Below are 24,085 nucleotides of genomic sequence, written 5' to 3' on the forward strand. Positions count from 1 at the left end.
GGCAGAGAGAGAGGCAGAGAGAGAGGCAGACAGAGAGACAGAGAGAGAGGCACAGAGACAGAGAGAGAGGCAGAGAGACAGAGACCGAGAAAAAGAGACAGAGAGAGACTTAGAGAGAGGTAGAGAGAGACAGAGAGAGAGGCAGAGAGACAGAGAGAGACACAAAGAGACAGAGAGAGGTAGAGAGAGAGGCAGACAGAGAGACAGAGAGAGAGGCATAGAGACAGATAGAGAGGCAGAGAGAGAGGCAGAGAGACAGAGAGAGACACAAAGAGACAGAGAGAGAGGTAGAGAGAGACAGAGAGACAGAGAGACAGAGAGAGACACAGAGAGAGGTAGAGAGAGACAGAGAGAGAGGCAGAGAGACAGAGAGAGACACAAAGAGACAGAGAGAGGTAGAGAGAGAGGCAGACAGAGAGACAGAGAGAGAGGCATAGAGACAGATAGAGAGACAGAGAGACAGAGAGAGACACAGAGAGAGGTAGAGAGAGACAGAGAGACACAGAGAGACAGAGAGAGAGAGAGAAAGAGGGACCCAGTCTGTCTCTCTCAACACCAGGCACAATACATCACCTCCACTTGCCATGTTCCACCTCAGAGATGTAACACCAACACCAGCAATCTATCCACCGCATAACCTTGATCTTCCAGCACCAGGTAGAGGTGATTGAGAGACACACTGTTTTACAGTTCAATAACAGGCCTGTAAAATATATCTGATTGTTAGCTAGGGGGGTAAATTATTGAACTCTACTGTATCTTGGCCCTGGATCAATCTGCAGCAGGAGGGTCGAGAGGGTTGAGAGTAGAGAACACACTTTCAGGCTATATAAAAGGGTGTTCTAGGGTTCCCCAGCTAGCTCCAGTCCCAGAGGAGAGTTACTGGGGTGTGCAGGCTTCTGTTCCTGCCCATCACTAACACAGCTATCACATAATCAACTGATCATGATCTTCAGTCTGGATCTTTAGTTGAATGAGATGTGTGATTGCGGAGCTGTAACAAAAGCCTACACGGACAGTATCTCTCCAGGACCACTCAGAGCTACAGCAAGCCCTGTTGAGATAGCCTGGCTGAGACCTAAAGGAGTGAGAGGATATAACAAGCCCTGTTGAGATAGCCTGGCTGAGACCTAAAGGAGTGAGAGGATATAACAAGCCCTGTTGAGATAGCCTGGCTGAGACCCAAAGGAGTGAGAGGATATAACAAGCCCTGTTGAGATAGCCTGGCTGAGACCTAAAGGAGTGAGAGGATATAACAAGCCCTGTTGAGATAGCCTGGCTGAGACCCAAAGGAGTGAGAGGATATAACAAGCCCTGTTGAGATAGCCTGGCTGAGACCTAAAGGAGTGAGAGGATATAACAAGCCCTGTTGAGATAGCCTGGCTGAGGCCTAAAGGAGTGAGAGGATATAACAAGCCCTGTTGAGATAGCCTGGCTGAGACCTAAAGGAGTCAGTGGATATAACAAGCCCTGTTGAGATAGCCTGGCTGAGACCTAAAGGAGTGAGAGGATATAACAAGCCCTGTAGAGATAGCCTGGCTGAGACCTAAAGGAGTGAGAGGAGTGTTGTCCAGTTCCAGGTCCGTCTCACATCAATGAAGACATATTGACCATGAACAAAGAGCCATCCTCTGAATCATGTTTAGCTACTGATAGGCAGCTCTGTCACACACACACACACACACACACACATACACACACACACACACACACACACACACACACACACACACACACACACACACACACACACACACACACACACACACACCGTGGTGCAGCAGAGATCCAGCTCCCTCTCACTGGGTTGTTCATTCTTGTTGCCTCAAAGGTGATGTGTATTAAATAGCGTTAGTTTAGCTCGATAAAGAATAGACACGTCACATTTTGAGAAACGCCAGTTTTGCACAACAGCTCAGAGTGAGAGAGAGATAGAGAGAGAGAGAGAGATAGATAGAGAGAGAGAGAGAGAGAGATAGAGAGAGAGAGCGAGAGAGAGAAAGAGAGTGAGAGAGAGAGAGAGAGAGAGAGAGAGAGAGAGAGAGAGAGAGACAGAGAGAGAGAGAGAGACAGAGACAGAGACAGAGAGAGAGAGAGAGAGAGAGAGAGAGAGAGAGAGAGATGGCTAGCATGCAAAGAGATTGTGGTCAAAGGGATTCACACATGACAGAGATTACACTGCTCTGACACAGAGGTGTTTCTCCAGTCAGGCCCGTGGCGACATGTTGCATCTGAAGCCAAATCACACTCAGTCTATCTATGGTCTGACTATGCTGGTTTTTGTGTGTGTAGGGGGAGGGGGGGGGGGGGGTAGTTAGTAGTACTACTCAGGACAGTGTGTCGGTAGTTAGTAGTACTACTCAGGACAGTGTGTCGGTAGTGAGCAGTACTACTCAGGACAGTGTGTCAGTAGTGAGCAGTACTACTCAGGACAGTGTGTCAGTAGTGAGCAGTAGTACTCAGGACAGTGTGTCAGTAGTGAGCAGTAGTACTCAGGACAGTGTGTCAGTAGTGAGCAGTACTACTCAGGACAGTGTGTCAGTAGTGAGCAGTAGTACTCAGGACAGTGTGTCAGTAGTGAGCAGTACTACTCAGGACAGTGTGTCAGTAGTGAGCAGTACTACTCAGGACAGTGTGTCGGTAGTAAGCAGTAGTACTCAGGACAGTGTGTCAGTAGTGAGCAGTACTACTCAGGACAGTGTGTCAGTAGTGAGCAGTACTACTCAGGACAGTGTGTCGGTAGTGAGCAGTAGAACTCAGGACAGTGTGTCGGTAGTTAGTAGTACTACTCAGGACAATGTTGTCGGTAGTGAGCAGTACTACTCAGGACAGTGTGTCAGTAGTGAGCAGTACTACTCAGGACAGTGTGTCAGTAGTGAGCAGTAGTACTCAGGACAGTGTGTCAGTAGTGAGCAGTAGTACTCAGGACAGTGTGTCGGTAGTGAGCAGTAGTACTCAGGACAGTGTGTCAGTAGTGAGCAGTACTACTCAGGACAGTGTGTTAGTAGTGAGCAGTACTACTCAGGACAGTGTGTCGGTAGTAAGCAGTAGTACTCAGGACAGTGTGTCAGTAGTGAGCAGTACTACTCAGGACAGTGTGTCGGTAGTAAGCAGTAGTACTCAGGACAGTGTGTCAGTAGTGAGCAGTAGTACTCAGGACAGTGTGTCGGTAGTGAGCAGTAGTACTCAGGACAGTGTGTCGGTAGTGAGCAGTACTACTCAGGACAGTGTGTCAGTTGTGAGCAGTAGTACTCAGGACAGTGTGTCAGTAGTGAGCAGTAGTACTCAGGACAGTGTGTCGGTAGTGAGCAGTACTACTCAGGACAGTGTGTCAGTAGTGAGCAGTAGTACTCAGGACAGTGTGTCAGTAGTGAGCAGTAGTACTCAGGACAGTGTGTCAGTAGTGAGCAGTAGTACTCAGGACAGTGTGTCAGTAGTGAGCAGTAGTACTCAGGACAGTGTGTCAGTAGTGAGCAGTAGTACTCAGGACAGTGTGTCGGTAGTGAGCAGTAGTACTCAGGACAGTGTGTCGGTAGTGAGCAGTACTACTCAGGACAGTGTGTCAGTAGTGAGCAGTAGTACTCAGGACAGTGTGTCAGTAGTGAGCAGTAGTACTCAGGACAGTGTGTCGGTAGTGAGCAGTAGTACTCAGGACAGTGTGTCAGTAGTGAGCAGTACTACTCAGGACAGTGTGTCAGTAGTGAGCAGTACTACTAAGGACAGTGTGTCAGTAGTGAGCAGTAGTACTCAGGACAGTGTGTCGGTAGTGAGCAGTACTACTCAGGACAGTGTGTCAGTAGTGAGCAGTAGTATTCAGGACAGTGTGTCGGTAGTGAGCAGTAGTACTCAGGACAGTGTGTCAGTAGTGAGCAGTACTACTCAGGACAGTGTGTCGGTAGTGAGCAGTACTACTCAGGACAGTGTGTCAGTAGTGAGCAGTACTACTCAGGACAGTGTGTCAGTAGTGAGCAGTAGTACTCAGGACAGTGTGTCGGTAGTGAGCAGTACTACTCAGGACAGTGTGTCAGTAGTGAGCAGTAGTATTCAGGACAGTGTGTCGGTAGTGAGCAGTAGTACTCAGGACAGTGTGTCAGTAGTGAGCAGTACTACTCAGGACAGTGTGTCGGTAGTGAGCAGTAGTACTCAGGACAGTGTGTCGGTAGTGAGCAGTAGTACTCAGGACAGTGTGTCGGTAGTGATCAGTAGTACTCAGGACAGTGTGTCAGTAGTGAGCAGTAGTACTCAGGACAGTGTGTCAGTAGTAGGCAGTAGTACTCAGGACAGTGTGTCAGTAGTGAGCAGTACTACTCAGGACAGCATAGGGTTATCTGAGGATGGATCATGTAATGTCTCCCTCAACACTACAGGATCTATATACATTTGTCATGTATTCACTACCTCAACACAAAATGAAAACATAGCCTGTGCATGCAAACACAAGCAAGCGTGCACACACACACACACACCCACACACACCCACACACAAACACGCACACACACACGCACACACACACCTAACACACACATACACCTAACACAAACATACACCTAACCCCCCCCCCCCCCCTCCCCAATATAAGCAGGGGCTTTACACAGATCTCTAACATCCGGTATGCATCATCTGTTCAAGCCCTCACCCTGGGAACACAAGGCGGGAACAACAATAACAACAACATCATCAACAACAACAACAGGGGTTTGGTTTATAGTTGGGACTGAAGCGGTTTCTGTCGCTATAGTGAATGATCTCTTCAAGATCCACCCTGAGCCGGGAAGATACCAAGATGAATATGGAAAGTTAACGATGAGACTGCTGAGCAGAAACTTCTAATATTTTCGTTCTCTCTCTCTCCTCTTCCTTCGTTCCCCCTCTCTCCTTCTTAATCATCTTCACTAGAACTCCAGAACTCCAACCCTCACGTTCTCTTTCTCTCCTCCCTCACGTTCTCTCATTCTCTCATCCCTCACGTTCTCTTTCTCTCCTCCCTCATGTTCTCTCATTCTCTCCTCCCTAACGTTCTCTTTCTCTCCTCCCTCATGTTCTCTCATTCTCTCCTCCCTCATGTTCTCTCTTTCTCTCCTCCCTCATGTTCTCTCTTTCTCTCCTCCCTCATGTTCTCTCATTCTCTCCTCCCTCATGTTCTCTCTTTCTCTCCTCCCTCATGTTCTCTCATTCTCTCCTCCCTCATGTTCTCTCTTTCTCTCCTCCCTCATGTTCTCTCTTTCTCTCCTCCCTCATGTTCTCTCTTTCTCTCCTCCCTCATGTTCTCTCTTTCTCTCCTCCCTCATGTTCTCTCATTCTCTCCTCCCTCATGTTCTCTCTTTCTCTCCTCCCTCATGTTCTCTCTTTCTCTCCTCCCTCATGTTCTCTCTTTCTCTCCTCCCTCATGTTCTCTTTCTCTCCTCCCTCATGTTCTCTCTTTCTCTCCTCCCTCACGTTCTCATTCTCTCCTCCCTCATGTTCTCTCATTCTCTCCTCCCTCATGTTCTCTCTTTCTCTCCTCCCTCATGTTCTCTCTTTCTCTCCTCCCTCATGTTCTCTCTTTCTCTCCTCCCTCATGTTCTCTCTTTCTCTCCTCCCTCATGTTCTCTCTTTCTCTCCTCCCTCATGTTCTCTCTTTCTCTCCTCCCTCATGTTCTCTCTTTCTCTCCTCCCTCATGTTCTCTCTTTCTCTCCTCCCTCACGTTCTCTTTCTCTCCTCCCTCATGTTCTCTCTTTCTCTCCTCCCTCACGTTCTCTCTTTCTCTCCTCCCTCACGTTCTCTTTCTCTCCTCCCTCACGTTCTCTTTCTCTCTCTGTCTGTGTGTTTGAGTGTTTGAGTGTGTGTGTTTGTTTGTATGTGTGTCTTTGTGTTTGAGTATGTCTGCTCATTTGAATGTGTGTGTGTGTGTGTGTGTGTGTGTGTGTGTGCTCGTTTGAATGTGTGCAAGGCAGTGTGTGTGTGTGTGTTTGTGTGTGTGTGTGTGTGTGTGTGTCTGTGTTTCTGTGTGTTTGATAGTGTGTGTGTGTGTGTGTGTGTGTGTGTGTGTGTGTGTGTGTGTGTGTGTGTGTGTGTGTGTGTGTGTGTGTGTGTGTGTGTGTGTGGGTTTGTCCATGCGTGCATGCAACTTTCACTACCATGTCATTATCACAGCTAATACTACTGCCTTCTTCCACACCCGAGGACGTTCAGCTACACTACTGCCCCTGTAACACTATCAATCTCTCTACAGGAGGACTTTCCACTGGTTCAGACGGATGCTAGTCGCTTTACTGTTGCTGCTGTCTGAACAATACTTTCAGCAGGGTATGATATTTTATGGCTATGGAACATATTTCCACTTGACAAAAGTACAGCAGACAATTGCGCGCGCGCGCACACACACACACACACACACACACACACACACACACACACACACACACACACACACTTTATGCAGAATTTGTTTAAATGTGATGGTGAACTGAAGTGCATGATGATGATGAGTTGGTTGATGGTTGATTGCTTCAAAAATGCTTGAACATAAATCAACCAAACATGACCATTAATCAACCAAATAAGATCAGAAATCAACCAAATAAGACCAGAAATCAACCAAATGAGACCAGAAATCAACCAAATAAGACCATAATGATGTATTCACTACAACTGAATAAACCATGCACCATCTTTTGGTCACCAAGGGAAATACCTTCGTCTTCGTCACCATCGTTATCCGATAAATCCTCGGCCTGTTTTTTGCCTTGTGCCCCTATTAGCAGAGCAAGGAGAGACACAGAGAAGCACAAGACATTCAAAACAGCATGTTTGTCAAGACAGAGAGGAGGAGAGAGGAGCTACAATACACTACATTATTTACAGTCACGTAGGACAACAAAAAACAAATATTTTTTTAAATACAAAGATCCCTTACACAACTCAAAAAATGACCTTAGATAGGTGTCTCACCTGAGATATATTTAAAAAAAAAAATATTCACAAGATACACTAGATATCCAAAAGTATGTGGACACCCCTTCAAATGAGTGGATTTGGCTATTTCAGCCACCCCCATGGCTGACAGGGGTATAAAATCGAGAACACAGCCATGCAATCTCCATGGACGAACATTGACAGTAGAATGGCCATACTGAAGAGCTCAGTGACTTTCAACGTGGCACCGTCATAGGATGCCACCTTTTCAACAAGTCAGTTCGTCAAATTTCTGCCCTGCTAGAGCTGCCCCAGTCAACTGTAAGTGCTGTTATTGTGAAGTGGAAACTTCAAGGAGCAACAACGGCTCAGCTGCGAGGTGGTAGACCACACAAGCTCACAGAATGACAAGCTCACAGAACGGTTTGGCGGATGCCAGGAGATTACTACCTGCCCGAATGCATAGTGCCAACTGTAAAGTTTGGTGGAGGAGGAATAATGGTCTGGGGCTGTTTTTCATGGTTCGGGCTAGGCCCCTTAGTTCCAGTGAAGAGAAATCTCAACGCTACAGCATACAATGACATTCTAGATGATTCTGTGCTTCCAACTTTGTGGCAACAGTTTGGGAAGGCCATTTACTGTTTCAGCATGACAATGCTCCCGTGCACAAGGCGAGGTCCATGTACAAATGGTTTGTCGAGATCGGTGTGGAAAACCTTGACTGGCCTGCACTGAGCCCTGACCTCAACCCCATCAACCCCCTTTGGGAGGAATTGGAACGCCGACTGCGGGCCAAGCCTAATCGCCCAACATCAGTGCCCGACCTCACAAATTATATTGTGTCTGAAAGGAAGCAAGTCCCAGCAGCAATGTTCCAACATCTAGTGGAAAGCCTTCCCAGAAGAGTAGATGTTGTTATAGCATCAATGTTCCAACATCTAGTGGAAAGCCTTCCCAGAAGAGTGGAGGTTGTTATAGCAGCAATGTTCCAACATCTAGTGGAAAGCCTTTCCAGAAGAGTGGAGGCTGTTATAGCAGCAATGTTCCAACATCTAGTGGAAAGCCTTCCCAGAAGAGTGGAGGTTGTTACAGCAACAACGAGGTGTTCGACTCCATATTAATGTGGGTTTTAAGAAGAGCAGGTGTCCACATACTTGTTGTCATGCAGTGTATGATATCAAACAAGAAGATCCGTTTGTATAAAAACCTCCTCATGTAACAACAGCGTTATTGAGGGTAGACTGGCACAGAGTCACACACCACTGGTGTCACTGGCACTATGGAATCAAAATGCTGGATTCACTTCTACTTTGATGAAATCACACAAACACTTGTTTAGCAGATGTGCTATGAATCGTCAATGCTTAGACAGAGAGCCACAGGTGTAGGTAGGTGTGTATCAGTGAATGTTGTAGTGAGTGATAGTATTACAGACAGGTATGACATGGGTGGCAGGTGTCATTAAGGAAACACTGTCACTTCCTATCCTGTTGTCTTGGAGCCAGACTGTGTGTGTGTGTGTGTGTGTGTGTGTGTGCGTGCGTGCGTGCGTGTGCGTGTGCGTGTGTGTGTGTCATGTGTTTAAACTGCAGTAAGAATTTCAAACATGCCTTATCCAACTACCAGCCAACATAAGACTCTGAGTGTTTCCATGAGACTCTGAGTGTTTCCACAAGACTCTGAGTGTTTCCATGAGACTCTGATTGTTTCCACAAGACTCTGAATGTTTCCATAAGACTCTGATTGTTTCCATAACTCTGAGTGTTTCCAAAAGACTCTGAGGGTTTCCATGAGACTCTGAGTGTTTCCAAAATACTCTGAGTGTTTCCATAAGACTCTGAGTGTTTCCAAAAGACTCTGAGTGTTTCCATATGACTCTGAGTGTTTCCATATGACTCTGAGTGTTTCCATAAGACTCTGAGTGTTTCCATGAGACTCTGAGTGTTTCCACAAGACTCTGAGTGTTTCCATGAGACTCTGAGTGTTTCCATGAGACTCTGAGTGTTTCCATGAGACTCTGAGTGTTTCCAAAAGACCCTGAGTGTTTCCATATGACTCTGAGTGTTTCCATTTGACTCTGAGTGTTTCCATGAGACTCTGAGTGTTTCCATATGACTCTGAGTGTTTCCATAAGACCCTGAGTGTTTCCATATGACTCTGAGTGTTTCCATAAGACCCTGAGTGTTTCCATATGACTCTGAGTGTTTCCATGAGACTCTGAGTGTTTCCATGAGACTCTGAGTGTTTCCATGAGACTCTGAGTGTTTCCACAAGACTCTGAGTGTTTCCATAAGACTCTGAGTGTTTCCATGAGACTCTGAGTGTTTCCATGAGACTGAGTGTTTCCATGAGACTCTGAGTGTTTCCACAAGACTCTGAGTGTTTCCATAAGACTCTGAGTGTTTCCATGAGACTCTGAGTGTTTCCATGAGACTGAGTGTTTCCATGAGACTCTGAGTGTTTCCATGAGACTCTGAGTGTTTCCATGAGACTGAGTGTTTCCATGAGACTCTGAGTGTTTCCATGAGACTGAGTGTTTCCATGAGACTCTGAGTGTTTCCATGAGACTCTGAGTGTTTCCATGAGACTCTGAGTGTTTCCATGAGACTCTGAGTGTTTCCATGAGACTCTGAGTGTTTCCATGAGACTCTGAGTGTTTCCATGAGACTCTGAGTGTTTCCATAAGACTGAGTGTTTCCATGAGACTCTGAGTGTTTCCATGAGACTGAGTGTTTCCATGAGACTCTGAGTGTTTCCATGAGACTCTGAGTGTTTCCATGAGACTCTGAGTGTTTCCACAAGACTCTGAGTGTTTCCATAAGACTCTGAGTGTTTCCATGAGACTCTGAGTGTTTCCATGAGACTGAGTGTTTCCATGAGACTCTGAGTGTTTCCATGAGACTCTGAGTGTTTCCATGAGACTGAGTGTTTCCATGAGACTCTGAGTGTTTCCATGAGACTGAGTGTTTCCATGAGACTCTGAGTGTTTCCATGAGACTCTGAGTGTTTCCATGAGACTCTGAGTGTTTCCATGAGACTCTGAGTGTTTCCATGAGACTCTGAGTGTTTCCATGAGACTCTGAGTGTTTCCATGAGACTCTGAGTGTTTCCATAAGACTCTGAGTGTTTCCATGAGACTCTGAGTGTTTCCATAAGACTCTGAGTGTTTCCATGAGACTCTGAGTGTTTCCATGAGACTCTGAGTGTTTCCATGAGACTCTGAGTGTTTCCATGAGACTCTGAGTGTTTCCATAAGACTCTGAGTGTTTCCATGAGACTCTGAGTGTTTCCATAAGACTCTGAGTGTTTCCATGAGACTCTGAGTGTTTCCATAAGACTCCCTGATGTTTCCATTTGATGCAGCTTGAGTATGCCAAAATAAGTTAGCATGAGTCAGTATAATGTATTATAGGCTGTACCAAATTACATTCTATTCCCTATACAGTACACTAAATAGGGAATAGGGTGCCATTTTGGACATAATTACATTCTCTGGCTGCAGTAGCGATAAGTAACAGTAGGGCCTGTAATACATCACAACACCTATTCTTCATGTTTCCCTGACAGCCAAACTAACCAGCAGGCTCCTACAAGCTCCTTCAGAAAATCACTTTCAAAGGAGACACTTGATGGGCTTTACTTGTTACATAAAAACTGAAGGCATCGAAGAGGAACTTCAAACACCCAACAGTTGTATGTGGTTCATATGAGACGTTTGTATGTGGTTCATAGAAGAGGTTTTGTATGTGGTTCATAGAAGACGTTTGTATGTGGTTCATAGAAGAGGTTTGTATGTGGTTCATAGAAGACGTTTGTATGTGGTTCATAGAAGACGTTTGTATGTGGTTCATATGAGACGTTTGTATGTGATTTGTATGAGACGTTTGTATGTGGTTCATAGAAGACGTTTGTATGTGGTTCATAGGAGACGTTTGTATGTGGTTCATAGAACAGGTTTGTATGTGATTTGTATGAGACGTTTGTATGTGGTTCATAGAAGACGTTTGTATGTGATTTGTATGAGACGTTTGTATGTGGTTCATAGAAGACGTTTGTATGTGGTTCATAGAAGACGTTTGTATGTGATTTGTATGAGTAATTCTTGTTGTGACATATTTCGTTGGTCTTTAATGGCAGAGCTGAGGACAACTATTGAGTGAGCATGTGGTTCTGTGCTCCAAAACTGTCTGTGTGTGTGTGTGTGTGTGTGTGTGTGTGTGTGTGTGTGTGTGTGTGTGTGTGTGTGTGTGTGCGTTTGCGCCTGGCTGCCTGCATGCATCTGATTTCACGTTCTAGACATTTCTGCCACACACACACACACACACACAGTAACACACACTCTTCCTCCTCTCCCTGTAAACTCCACAGACTGAATCTCTGAATCTGCAGCTCAGTCAATAGGACACCCTGCTCTCTGAATGTTAACTACATTCCCCTTCCTGCAGAGGAAAGGTTCACTGACAATAGATGGGTCTCAGAGTTAAATATGAAAAAGGTCAGTGGGGAAAGCGGACTTTACACGTTACAGTCTCTGACAATTCAGAGCGCTTACATTCACTCTACCAATCCTCAAGAGGTCATTTCTCTTACCTGTCAGATTCCCTTCTAGACAGCCTGTTACTGTCTCTCTCCCTTCTAGACAGCCTGTTACTGTCTCTCTCCCTTCTAGACAGCCTGTATCTGTCTCTCTCCCTTCTAGACAGCCTGTTACTGTCTCTCTCCCTTCCAGATAGCCTGTTACTGTCTCTCTCCCTTCTAGACAGCCTGTATCTGTCTCTCTCCCTTCTAGACAGCCTGTATCTGTCTCTCTACCTTCTAGACAGCCTGTATCTGTCTCTCTCCCTTCTAGACAGCCTGTTACTGTCTCTCTCCCTTCTAGACAGCCTGTTACTGTCTCGCTCCCTTCCAGACAGCCTGTATCTGTCTCTCTCCCTTCTAGACAGCCTGTATCTGTCTCTCTACCTTCTAGACAGCCTGTATCTGTCTCTCTCCCTTCTAGACAGCCTGTATCTGTCTCTCTCCCTTCCAGACAGCCTGTATCTGTCTCTCTCCCTTCCAGACAGCCTGTATCTGTCTCTCTCCCTTCTAGACAGCCTGTTACTGTCTCTCTCCCTTCTAGACAGCCTGTTACTGTCTCTCTCCCTTCTAGACAGCCTGTTACTGTCTCTCTCCCTTCTAGACAGCCTGTTACTGTCTCTCTCCCTTCCAGACAACCTGTTACTGTCTCTCTCCCTTCCAGACAGCCTGTCTGTTATTGTCTCTCTCTCTCTCTCTCTCTCTCTTTTTCTCTCTGTCTCTCAGTCTCTCTCTCTGTCTCTCTGTCTTGCTCTCTCTCTCTCTTACTCTCTCTGTCTCTCTCGCTCTCTTTCTCTCTGTCTCTCTCACTCTCTTTCTCTCTCTCTTACTCTCTCTCTCTGTCTCTCTCTCTGTCTCTCTCTCTCTCTCTCTCTTACTCTCTTACTCTCTCTCTCTCTCTCTCTCTCTCTCTCTCTTACTCTCTTACTCTCTCTCTCTGTCTCTCTCTCTTTGTCTCTCTCTCTCTCTCTTACTCTCTCTCTCTCTCTCTCTCTTACTCTCTTACTCTCTCTCTCTCTCACTCTCTCTCTCTCTCTCTCTCTCTCTTCCTCTACCTAAAATATCTCTCTCCCTGTGTGTGTGTGTGTGTGTGTGTGTGTGTGTGTGTGTGTGTGTGTGTGTGTGTGTGTGTGTGTGTGTGTGTGTGTGTGTGTGTACTGTAGTCTAGAGGTTAAGAAGCACCCTGGGTAGGGCACATTAGAGAGAATGATGGAGAATGCATCGTAAAGGTTAAGGAAACTGTAATCCACAATGTAAAGGACAGCCAAAACCCACACTGCCTTAGCTCTCTCTCTCTCTCTCTCTCTCTCTCTGTCTCTCTCTCTCTCTCTCTGTCTCTCTCTGTCTCTCTCTCTGTCTCTCTCTCCCTCTCTTACTCTCTCTCTCTCTCTCTTACTCTCTCTCTCTGTCTCTCTCTCTCTCTCTCTCTGTCTCTCTCTCTCTCTCTCTCTCTGTCTCTTCCTCTCTCTCTCTCTCTCTCTCTCTCTCTATGTGTCTCTGTATTACTCTCTCTCTCTCTCTCTCTCTGTCTCTCTCTCTCACTCCCCTATATCTCTCTCTCCCCTATCTCTCTCGCTCTCTCCCCTATCAATTCAATTCAATTCAATTCAAGGGCTTTATTGGCATGGGAAACATGTGTTAACATTGCCAAAGCAAGTGAGGTAGATAATATATAAAGTTAATATATAAAGTGAAAACAAATCTAAATTAACAGTATACATTTATTTAACTCGGCAAGTCAGTTAAGAACAAATTCATATTTACAATGATGGACGGCCCCCCGGCAAAACCCTCACCAAACCCTGACGACGCTGAACCAACTGTGCACCACCCTATGGGACTGGCCAGTTGTGATGCTGCTCGGGATCAAACCAGGGTCTGTAGTGACGCCTCTAGCACTGAGATGCAGTGCCTTAGATCGCTGCGCCTCTCGGGAGCCCTACAACTAGAGAACCCAGCCGGTCTTCAACCTTTTAGTTTCTGTCTGTCTGTCTGTCTGTCTGTCTGTCTGAAATCACAGAGCAAAGTCAACCTGTGTCTGTCTGTCTGTCTGTCTGTCTGTCTGTCTGTCTGTCTGTCTGTCTGAAATCACAGAGCAAAGTCAAACTGTCTGTCTGTCTGTCTGTCTGTCTGTCTGTCTGTCTGTCTGTCTGTCAACAACTTCTCTTCCTCTGGGTTGGAATAAACAAAGGCCATAACAGAGATACTGAGCTTTGGGTTGACTGCTGGAGCGGGGTGTGTGTGTGTGTGTGTGTGTCAGAGGAGAATAGACGCGGCAGCAGGGAGCTGTGAATGGTTGCTTCCTGCCTAAACTGTGTCTTGCATCTTAAGTCAGAGTGAATGAGGCGGCCACTAGTTAAGGCTAGCTTCCCAAATTACAAGCTATCCCCTATATAGTCAACTACCTTTAATGCACTATATAGGGGACAGGGTGCAATTTGGTATGGTTACCGAGGCTAGAGCTCTAACTAGGGTCACAGGCTGACCATGGCCCATTGGAATCCGGTAAAAGTAGTGTACTATGTAGGGAATAGGTTGCCATTTGGGAGACGACCATTGGAACAGAAATGGCTAACCACTCCCCCATACATCCTCTCCCCTATACAACCTCATCAGACCAGGGGAGAGGGGGCATCCATTCCCCTATACAACCTCATCAGACCAGGGGAGAGGGGACATCCTCTCCACTATACAACCTCATCAGACCAGGGGAGAGGGGACATCCTCTCCACTATTCAACCTCATCAGACCAGGGGAGAGGGGACATCCTCTCCACTATACAACCTCATCAGAACAGGGGAAAGGGGACATCCTCTCCCCTATACAACCTCATCAGACCAGGGGAGAGGGGACATCCTCTCCACTATACAACCTCATCAGAACAGGGGAGAGGGGACATCCTCTCCACTATACAACCTCATCAGAACAGGAGAGAGGGGACATCCTCTCCCCTATACAACCTCATCAGAACAGGAGAGAGGGGACATCCTCTCCACTATACAACCTCATCAGAACAGGGGAGAGGGGACATCCTCTCCACTATTCAACCTCATCAGACCAGGGGAGAGGGGACATCCTCTCCACTATACAACCTCATCAGAACAGGGGAAAGGGGACATCCTCTCCCCTATACAACCTCATCAGACAAGGGGAGAGGGGACATCCTCTCCCCTATACAACCTCATCAGACCAGGGGGAGTGGACATCCTCTCCACTATTCAACCTCATCAGAACAGGGGAAAGGGGACATCCTCTCCCCTATACAACCTCATCAGACAAGGGGAGAGGGGACATCCTCTCCCCTATACAACCTCATCAGAACAGGGGAGAGGGGACATCCTCTCCAATATACAACCTCATCAGAACAGGGGAGAGGGGACATCCGTTCCCCTATACAACCTCATCAGAACAGGGGAGAGGGGACATCCGTTCCCCTATACAACCTCATCAGAACAGGGGAGAGGGGACATCCGTTCCCCTATACAACCTCATCAGAACAGGGGAGAGGGGACACCCTCTCCACTATACAACCTCATCAGAACAGGGGAGAGGGGACATCCTCTCCACTATACAACCTCATCAGACCAGGGGAAAGGGGACATCCTCTTCCAAATACAACCTCATCAGACCAGGGGGAGTGGACATCCTCTCCACTATTCAACCTCATCAGAACAGGGGAGAGGGGACATCCTCTCCCCTATACAACCTCATCTGACCAGGGGAGAGGGGACATCCTCTCCCCTATACAACCTCATCAGACCAGGGGAGAGGGGACATCCTCTCCCCTGTACAACCTCATCAGAACAGGGGAGAGGGGACATCCGTTCCCCTATACAACCTCATCTGACCAGGGGAGAGGGGACATCCTCTCCACTATACAACCTCATCAGAACAGGGGAGAGGGGACATCCTCTCCCCTATACAACCTCATCAGACCAGGGGAGAGGGGACATCCTCTCCCCTAAACAACCTCATCAGACCAGGGGAGAGGGGACATCCTCTCCCCTAAACAACCTCATCAGAACAGGGGAGAGGGGACATCCTCTCCCATATACAACCTCATCAGAACAGGGGAGAGGGGACATCCTCTCCCCTAAACAACCTCATCAGAACAGGGGAGAGGGGACATCCTCTCCCCTATACAACCTCATCAGAACAGGGGAGAGGGGACATCCTCTCCCCTATACAACCTCATCAGAACAGGGGAGAGGGGACATCCTCTCCCCTATACAACCTCATCAGAACAGGGGAGAGGGGACATCCTCTCCCCTAAACAACCTCATCAGAACAGGGGAAAGGGGACATCCTCTCCCCTAAACAACCTCATCAGAACAGGGGAGAGGGGACATCCGTTCCCCTATACAACCTCATCAGAACAGGGGAGAGGGGACATCCTCTCCAATATACAACCTCATCAGAACAGGGGAGAGGGGACATCCGTTCCCCTATACAACCTCATCAGAACAGGGGAGAGGGGACATCCGTTCCCCTATACAACCTCATCAGAACAGGGGAGAGGGGACACCCTCTCCACTATACAACCTCATCAGAACAGGGGAGAGGGGACATCCTCTCCACTATACAACCTCATCAGACAAGGGGAAAGGGGACATCCTCTTCCAAATACAACCTCATCAGACCAGGGGGAGTGGACATCCTCTCCACTATTCAACCTCATCAGAACAGGGGAGAGGGGACATCCTCTCCCCTATACAACCTCATCAGACCAGGGGAGAGGGGACATCCTCTCCCCTATACAACCTCATCTGACCAGGGGAGAGGGGACATCCTCTCCCCTATACAACCTCATCAGACCAGGGGAGAGGGGACATCCTCTCCCCTGTACAACCTCATCAGAACAGGGGAGAGGGGACATCCGTTTCCCTATACAACCTCATCTGACCAGGGGAGAGGGGACATCCTCTCCACTATACAACCTCATCAGAACAGGGGAGAGGGGACATCCTCTCCCCTATACAACCTCATCAGACCAGGGGAGAGGGGACATCCTCTCCCCTAAACAACCTCATCAGACCAGGGGAGAGGGGACATCCTCTCCCCTAAACAACCTCATCAGAACAGGGGAGAGGGGACATCCTCTCCCCTATACAACCTCATCAGAACAGGGGAGAGGGGACATCCTCTCCCCTAAACAACCTCATCAGAACAGGGGAGAGGGGACATCCTCTCCCCTATACAACCTCATCAGAACAGGGGAGAGGGGACATCCTCTCCCCTATACAACCTCATCAGAACAGGGGAGAGGGGACATCCTCTCCCCTATACAACCTCATCAGAACAGGGGAGAGGGGACATCCTCTCCCCTAAACAACCTCATCAGACCAGGGGAGAGGGGACATCCTCTCCCCTAAACAACCTCATCAGACCAGGGGAGAGGGGACATCCTCTCCCCTATACAACCTCATCAGAACAGGGGAGAGGGGACATCCTCTCCCCTAAACAACCTCATCAGAACAGGGGAGAGGGGACATCCGTTCCCCTAAACAACCTCATCAGAACAGGGGAGAGGGGACATCCTCTCCACTATACAACCTCATCAGACCAGGGGAGAGGGGACATCCTCTCCCCTATACAACCTCATCAGAACAGGGGAGAGGGGACATCCTCTCCCCTAAACAACCTCATCAGAACAGGGGAGAGGGGACATCCTCTCCCCTAAACAACCTCATCAGAACAGGGGAGAGGGGACATCCGTTCCCCTATACAACCTCATCAGAACAGGGGAGAGGGGACATCCGTTCCTCTAAACAACCTCATCAGAACAGGGGAGAGGGGACATCCTCTCCACTATACAACCTCATCAGACCAGGGGAGAGGGGACATCCTCTCCCCTATACAACCTCATCAGACCAGGGGAGAGGGGACATCCTCTCCCCTATACAACCTCATCAGACCAGGGGAGAGGGGACATCCTCTCCCCTATACAACCTCATCAGAGGGGACATCCTCTTTTTCTTATTCTTCTTCTTATTCTGCATGGCACGCAGTCTCCTCCTCCTCTCTGTCTCTCTCTCTCTCTCTCTCTCTCTTCCTCTCTCTCTCTCTCTCTCTTCCTCTCTCTCTCTCTTCCTCTCTCTCTCTCTCTACACCTACCCCCCCTCTCTCTCTCTCCAGGCAGGGTTGAGTGTGAGAGGGCCAGCCAAAGGGATTATCACGCTGAGTTACTGTCGGCCATGCCCCAGACAAAGTCTAATGGGGATTGGGCCTCTTTTGTAGTTTTCATAGCTCTGTGGCAAACCCAGGTCAGTGGCCTTCTCTCTCTTTCTCTCAATTCAATTCAATTTCAATTTCAGGGCTTTATTGGCATGGGAAGCATATGTTAACATTGTCAAAGCAAGTGAAATAGATAATAAACAAAAGTGAAATAAACACAAAAAAAGTATTATTAAAAAATGCTCCCTCTCTCTCTCCTTTACTCCCTCTCTCTCTCCTTCACTCCCTCTCTCTCTCTCCTTCACTCCCTCTCTCTCTCCTTCACTCCCCCTCTCCCTCCTTCACTCCCTCTCGCTCTCTTCTTCACTCCCTCTCTCTCCTTCACTCCCTCTCTCTCCTTCACTCCCTCTCGTTCTCCTTCACTCCCTCTCTCTCTCTCCTTCACTCCCTCTCTCTCTCCTTCACTCCCTCTCTCTCTCTCCTTCACTCCCTCTCTCTCTCCTTCACTCCCTTTCGTTCTCCTTCACTCCCTCTCGTTCTCCTTCACTCCCTCTCGCTCTCTCCTTCACTCCCTCTCTCTCCTTCACTCCCTCTCTCTATCTCTCTCTCCATTTCTCTCTCCATGTGACTGGTATAATCTAGTGACAGGTTTGAGGCCTTTAACGGCAATCAGCTAGAGAATGGCAGCACTGTTACAAGGCAGAGCTGTCAGTAAGAGCATCTGCATGGGAATGGCAGTCGAGTGGCCCGACAATCAAGAACAGGACTTGAAAATGATTTTTCTCTCCACTTGTCTCAACCTGTCTGATGAAGGAGGTTAAACTCAAAGGGCAGAGAGGCTAATGTGCCCTGTATGCCTCTCAGTCATCTCTGACACCGTCTGGAGAACAGTTAACTCCATGGCAGATCTATTTCAGAGCTCACCTGCACTGCTGGCTACTCACGTCGGAACTGCCTTTAACTGCACCTTTATAATACCTTTATAATAAACAGCTAGTGGTAGAGCACCATATAGGGGAATGAGTTGTCATTGGAGATGAACACAGCACCAGAGGATATGCAAATAACATAGGTTTAAACTTCCTGATTATACTCACACAATCACAGTGATGACCTCATCAAAAGGCGCCTTGGTTCTTAATAGATGTCTGTTAAGGTTCACGTCTTTCTCAGAGTAACCCTCATCAGGGTCTGTCTGAAATCACAAAGCAAAGTCAACCTGTCTGTCTGTCTGTCTGTCTGTCTGTCTGTCTGTCTGAAATCACAAAGCAAAATCAACCTGTCTGTCTGTCTGTCTGTCTGTCTGTCTGTCTGTCTGTCTGTCTGTCTGAAATCACAAAGCAAAGTCAACCTGTCTGTCTGTCTGTCTATCTGTCTGTCTGTCTTAAATCACAAAGCGAAGTCAACCTGTCTGTCTGTCTGTCTGTCTGAAATCACAAAGCAAAGTCAACCTGTCTGTCTGTCTGTCTGTCTGTCTGTCCGTCCGTCTGTCCGTCTGTCCGTCTGTCTGTCTGTCTGTCTGTCTGTCTGTCTGTCTGTCTGTCTGTCTGTCTGTCTGTCTGTCTGAAATCACAAAGCAAAGTCAACCTGTCTGTCTGTCTGTCTGTCTGTCTGTCCGTCCGTCTGTCCGTCTGTCTGTCTGTCTGTCTGTCTGTCTGTCTGTCTGTCTGTCTGTCTATCTGTCTGTCTGTCTTAAATCACAAAGCGAAGTCAACCTGTCTGTCTGTCTGTCTGTCTGAAATCACAAAGCAAAGTCAACCTGTCTGTCTGTCTGTCTATCTGTCTGTCTGTCTTAAATCACAAAGCGAAGCCAACCTGTCTGTCTGTCTGTCTGTCTGAAATCACAAAGCAAAGTCAACCTGTCTGTCTGTCTGTCTGTCTGTCTGTCTGTCTGTCTGTCTGTCTGTCTGTCTGTCTGTCTGTCTGTCTGTCCGTCCGTCCGTCCGTCCGTCCGTCCGTCCGTCCGTCCGTCCGTCCGTCCGTCCGTCCGTCCGTCCGTCCGTACGTCTGTCTGTCTGAAATTACAGAGCAAAGTCAACCTGTGTCTGTCTGTCTGTCTGTCTGTCCGTCCGTACGTCCGTCCGTCCGTCCGCCCATCGGTCGGTCGAGTAGGGAATAGAAGAGTTGACTGACGCTATGGATAGTTGTCTCTGCCCCTCATTAAACCTCTCCTCGGTTCAGGTACTCGGACAGGGAGAGAGAAGATGAGAGGGCTCTATCTCTCTCTCTCTGAGGCTATATATAATGAATATTAATACTAATGTATGGCTACTGCAAACACACACACACACACACACACACACACACACACACACACACACACACACACACACACACACACACACACACACACACACACACACACACACACACACACACACACACACACTCTCTAAATGTGTACGACTGACAGAGATGATAATATAAGATAATAAGATAATCAACACTTCTCTGTTGGCTGGTCAGTGTCCTCATCTGGTGAGACATAGAGACAGTGGTCTCTGTAGTCTGGGTCTGTCTGACCAGGACTGGTGAGACATAGAGACAGTGGTCTCTGTAGTCTGGGTCTGTCTGACCAGGTCTGGTGAGACATAGAGACAGTGGTCTCTGTACCCTGGGACTGTCTGACCAGGACTGGTGAGACATAGAGACAGGGTATTGTACAGTTCTCCACTTTCCAAGGCCTTTTATCTCTCTGTCTTTTTCTCGATCGGTTTGAATCCTTCCCACTGGACATACACTGGTTGAATCAACGTTGTTTCCAATTCCTTTCAAATAAATTATGTTCACCCAACGTGGAATAGAAGTCTGTGCTCATTGGGTTCTCTCTTTCTCTCTCTCTCTCTTTCACTCTGTATCTCTGTCTGTATGAATCTCTCTCTCTCTCTCTCTCTCTCTCTCTCTTTCTCTCTGTATCTCTGTCTGTATGAATCTCTCTATCTCTCTATCTCTCTCTCTCTTTCACTCTGTATCTCTGTCTGTATGAATCTCTCTCCTCTTCATATTCTGGGCTAAGACAGACAGGTCTTTCTTCACAGTGGGTGGTGAGGTTTTCTCTGTCTATAATAGGCAGGTCACTGCACAGTCTGAATAATACAGCAGGAGTTTCAGCAGCTTTTCTTAAAATAGCTCCAATGGCGCTTGAGGATTCTGAACAAAAAGAAAACAATATCATGCTTTGTGTGTAGTGATGGACAGTTTGTGCCAGTGTTGTCACACCCTGATCTGTTTCACCTGTCTTTGTGTTTGTCTCCACCCCCCTCCAGGTGTCGCCCATCTTCCCCATTATCCCCTGTGTATTTATACCTGTGTTTCCTGTCTGTGCCAGTTCATCTTGTTTGCCAAGTCAACCAGCAGTTTTCTCCTAGCTCCTGTTTTTTCCCAGTCTCTGTTTTTTTTCTTGTCCTCCTGGTTCTGACCCTTGCCTGTCCTGACTCTGAGCCCGCCTGCCTGACCGTTCTGTTTTCCCCTGACCTCGTGCCTGCCTGCAGATCTGCACCGTTTTGGACTCTGACCTGGGTATGAACTGTTGCCTGTCCCCGACCTGCCTTTTGCCTACCACTTGAACTATAATAGAGCTCAAACCATCTGCCTCCCGTGTCTGCATCTGGGTCTCGCCGTGTGTCGTTATAGTACGAACCGGCCATGACTGACACAGCAGACTTGGACCAGCTCCATCACTCTGTCTCCCTGCTGGGAGTCACCATTAAGAGACAGGAGGAGCCACCATTAAGAGACAGGAGGAGCCACCATTAAGAGACAGGAGGAGCCACCATTAAGAGACAGGAGGAGCCACCATTAAGAGACAGGAGGAGCTACCATTAAGAGACAGGAGGAGCCACCATTAAGAGACAGGAGGAGCCACCATTAAGAGACAGGAGGAGCCACCATTAAGAGACAGGAGGAGCTACCATTAAGAGACAGGAGGAGCCACCATTAAGAGACAGGAGGAGCTACCATTAAGAGACAGGAGGAGCCACCATTAAGAGACAGGAGGAGCCACCATTAAGAGACAGGAGGAGCCACCATTAAGAGACAGGAGGAGCCACCATTAAGAGACAGGAGGAGCCACCATTAAGAGACAGGAGGAGCTACCATTAAGAGACAGGAGGAGCCACCATTAAGAGACAGGAGGAGCTACCATTAAGAGACAGGAGGAGCCACCATTAAGAGACAGGAGGAGCCACCATTAAGAGACAGGAGGAGTCACCATTAAGAGACAGGATGAGCTACTTCAAAACCTGATGAAGGGGTTCTGACCTCTGGCGGAACACCACGACCTGGGGCTCAAGGTGTTAACATCTGAGACCTCCCAGCCACTCAGTAGCTTCTCTATTAGTAGTGGGTTTGTTCAACCTACCCCAGCTCCCGAGAACCCCGCTTACCACCTCCGGAGCGATATGCTGGGGATCCTGGAACCTGGCAGGCGTTTCTTTCCCAATGCTCCCTCATTTTTGAGCTTCAGCCATCTTCATTCCCTTCGGATCGATCGAAGATAGCGTATCTAATTACGCAAATGTCCGGAAGGGCGCTCTCCTGGGCGATGGCTGTCTGGGAGCAAAAATCTGCCGTTTGCCATAACCTGGAATATTTCATTGGGGAGGTGAGGAAGGTATTCGATACTCCGGTGCCCGGGAGAAAGACGTCCCGAAAACTTCTGAAGGTACATCAGAACTCCCGTAGTGTGGCAGACTACGAGGTAGATTTTCACACATTGGCCACCGAGAGTGCCTTGATACCTTCCTTCACGGACTGTCAGAGGAAATAAAAGACGAGCTCGCAGCTCAGGAGTTACCATTGGACCTTGATTATGAGAACGCCGGAGTGTGCATTTCTGAGAAGAACTGAAACCACCCGAGCTCCCTTGAGAAGTGTGCATTTCTGAGAAGAACTGAAGTCACCCGAGCTCCCTCGAGAAGTGTGCATTTCTGAGACGAACTGAAGTCACCCGAGCTCCCTCGAGAAGTGTGCATTTCTGAGAAGAACTGAAGCCACCCGAGCTCCCTCGAGAAGTGTGCATTTCTGAGAAGAACTGAAGCCACCCGAGCTCCCTCGAGAAGTGTGCATTTCTGAGAAGAACTGAAGTCACCCGAGCTCCATCGAGAAGTGTGCATTTCTGAGAAGAACTGAAGCCATCCGAGCTCCCTTGAGAAGTGTGCATTTCTGAGAAGAACTGAAGTCACCCGAGCACCCTCGAGAAGTGTGCATTTCTGAGACGAACTGAAGTCACCCGAGCTCCCTCGAGAAGTGTGCATTTCTGAGAAGAACTGAAGCCACCCGAGCTCCCTCGAGAAGTGTGCATTTCTGAGAAGAACTGAAGCCACCCGAGCTCCCTCGAGAAGTGTGCATTTCTGAGAAGAACTGAAGCCACCCAAGCTCCCTCGAGAAACATATGCAACGGGTGAGTCTGTTACTCCTAAATCTATGCAACTGGGCAGAGCTAGATTATCGCCTAGGGAACGGTCACGTAGGGTGAGCTCCAATTATTGTCTGTACTATGGGGCTGAAGGACCTGCACTGTTAAGATGCCTATTTCTTTAGTATGTATAAGTACTCTTGTTAGCCATTACCCACACTCCCTTTTTATGTGATCCTGCTGTGGGGAGACCTGTCTAAGTCTCACTGGGTTCTCATTGACTCTGGGGCAGATGAGAGTATTATGGACTGTCACGGCTGTGTGGAGAGACGGACCAAGGTGCAGCGTGCTCTGAGTTCCACATCTTAATTTTAGTGAAACTTACAAAAACAAAAGGAAACCAACAACTAACCGTAACATCAGAGGTGCTACATGCACTAACTCAAAACCATATCCCACAAAACACAGTGGGGAATATGGCTGCCTAAATATGATCCCCAATCAGAGACAACGATAAACAGCTGCCTCTGATTGGGAACCATGCCAGGCCAACATAGATATAAATACACTAGATCACCCACCCTAGTCACACCCCGACTTAACCAAAATAGAGAATAAAAATTGGCTCTCTATGGTCAGGGTGTGACATGGGTGTGACTCATCTCTGTTTCCATGGACATTCGAGCACTGGATGGCCGATCCATTGGAAGAGTTACCCACAGCATTGTTCCCGTTAATCTGCGGGTATCAGGAAATCACAGTTGATCAATACAGCATCTCATCATTGATTTCCCCCCATGTTTTGGGATTTTCTTGGCTCCAAAAGCACATCCCCATTATTGACTGGAGCACGTTTTCAATCCTGGGATGGAGTCCGTTCTGTCATTTCCTTAACTTCTTGGTGACTGGGTAGGCAGTATGGAGTAGCTTGGATGAATAAGGTGCCCAGAGTAAACTAGCTGCTACTCTGTCCCAGATGCTAATATATGCATATTATTAGTCTGCATATGTATCAATATTGTACATACATGTGATTGTAAAAGTTTTGTATATTTTGGTTTGGTCCAAAATATTTCCGTACCCC

The 24,085-nt window shown here is 47.8% G+C and overlaps 1 protein-coding gene across 2 annotated transcripts in view; it reads right to left on the reverse strand.

Annotated features, from left to right (window-relative positions):
• Window positions 1-24,085, reverse strand: part of LOC139366526 (neuroligin-3-like) — a 298,176-nt gene that overhangs the window by 261,729 nt on the left and 12,362 nt on the right. The window contains exon 3 of one of the 2 annotated variants that reach the window (XM_071104129.1): window positions 6,676-6,735. The exons of the other annotated variant lie outside the window; for it this stretch is intronic. Coding sequence (XP_070960230.1) covers window positions 6,676-6,735 — 60 coding nt within the window. The remainder of the gene's footprint in view (window positions 1-6,675; window positions 6,736-24,085) is intronic. 2 annotated transcript variants of the gene reach the window in all.

Source organism: Oncorhynchus clarkii, chromosome 14 (genome assembly GCF_045791955.1).
Source record: "Oncorhynchus clarkii lewisi isolate Uvic-CL-2024 chromosome 14, UVic_Ocla_1.0, whole genome shotgun sequence".
In the NCBI taxonomy this organism is placed as follows: Eukaryota; Metazoa; Chordata; class Actinopteri; order Salmoniformes; family Salmonidae; genus Oncorhynchus; species Oncorhynchus clarkii.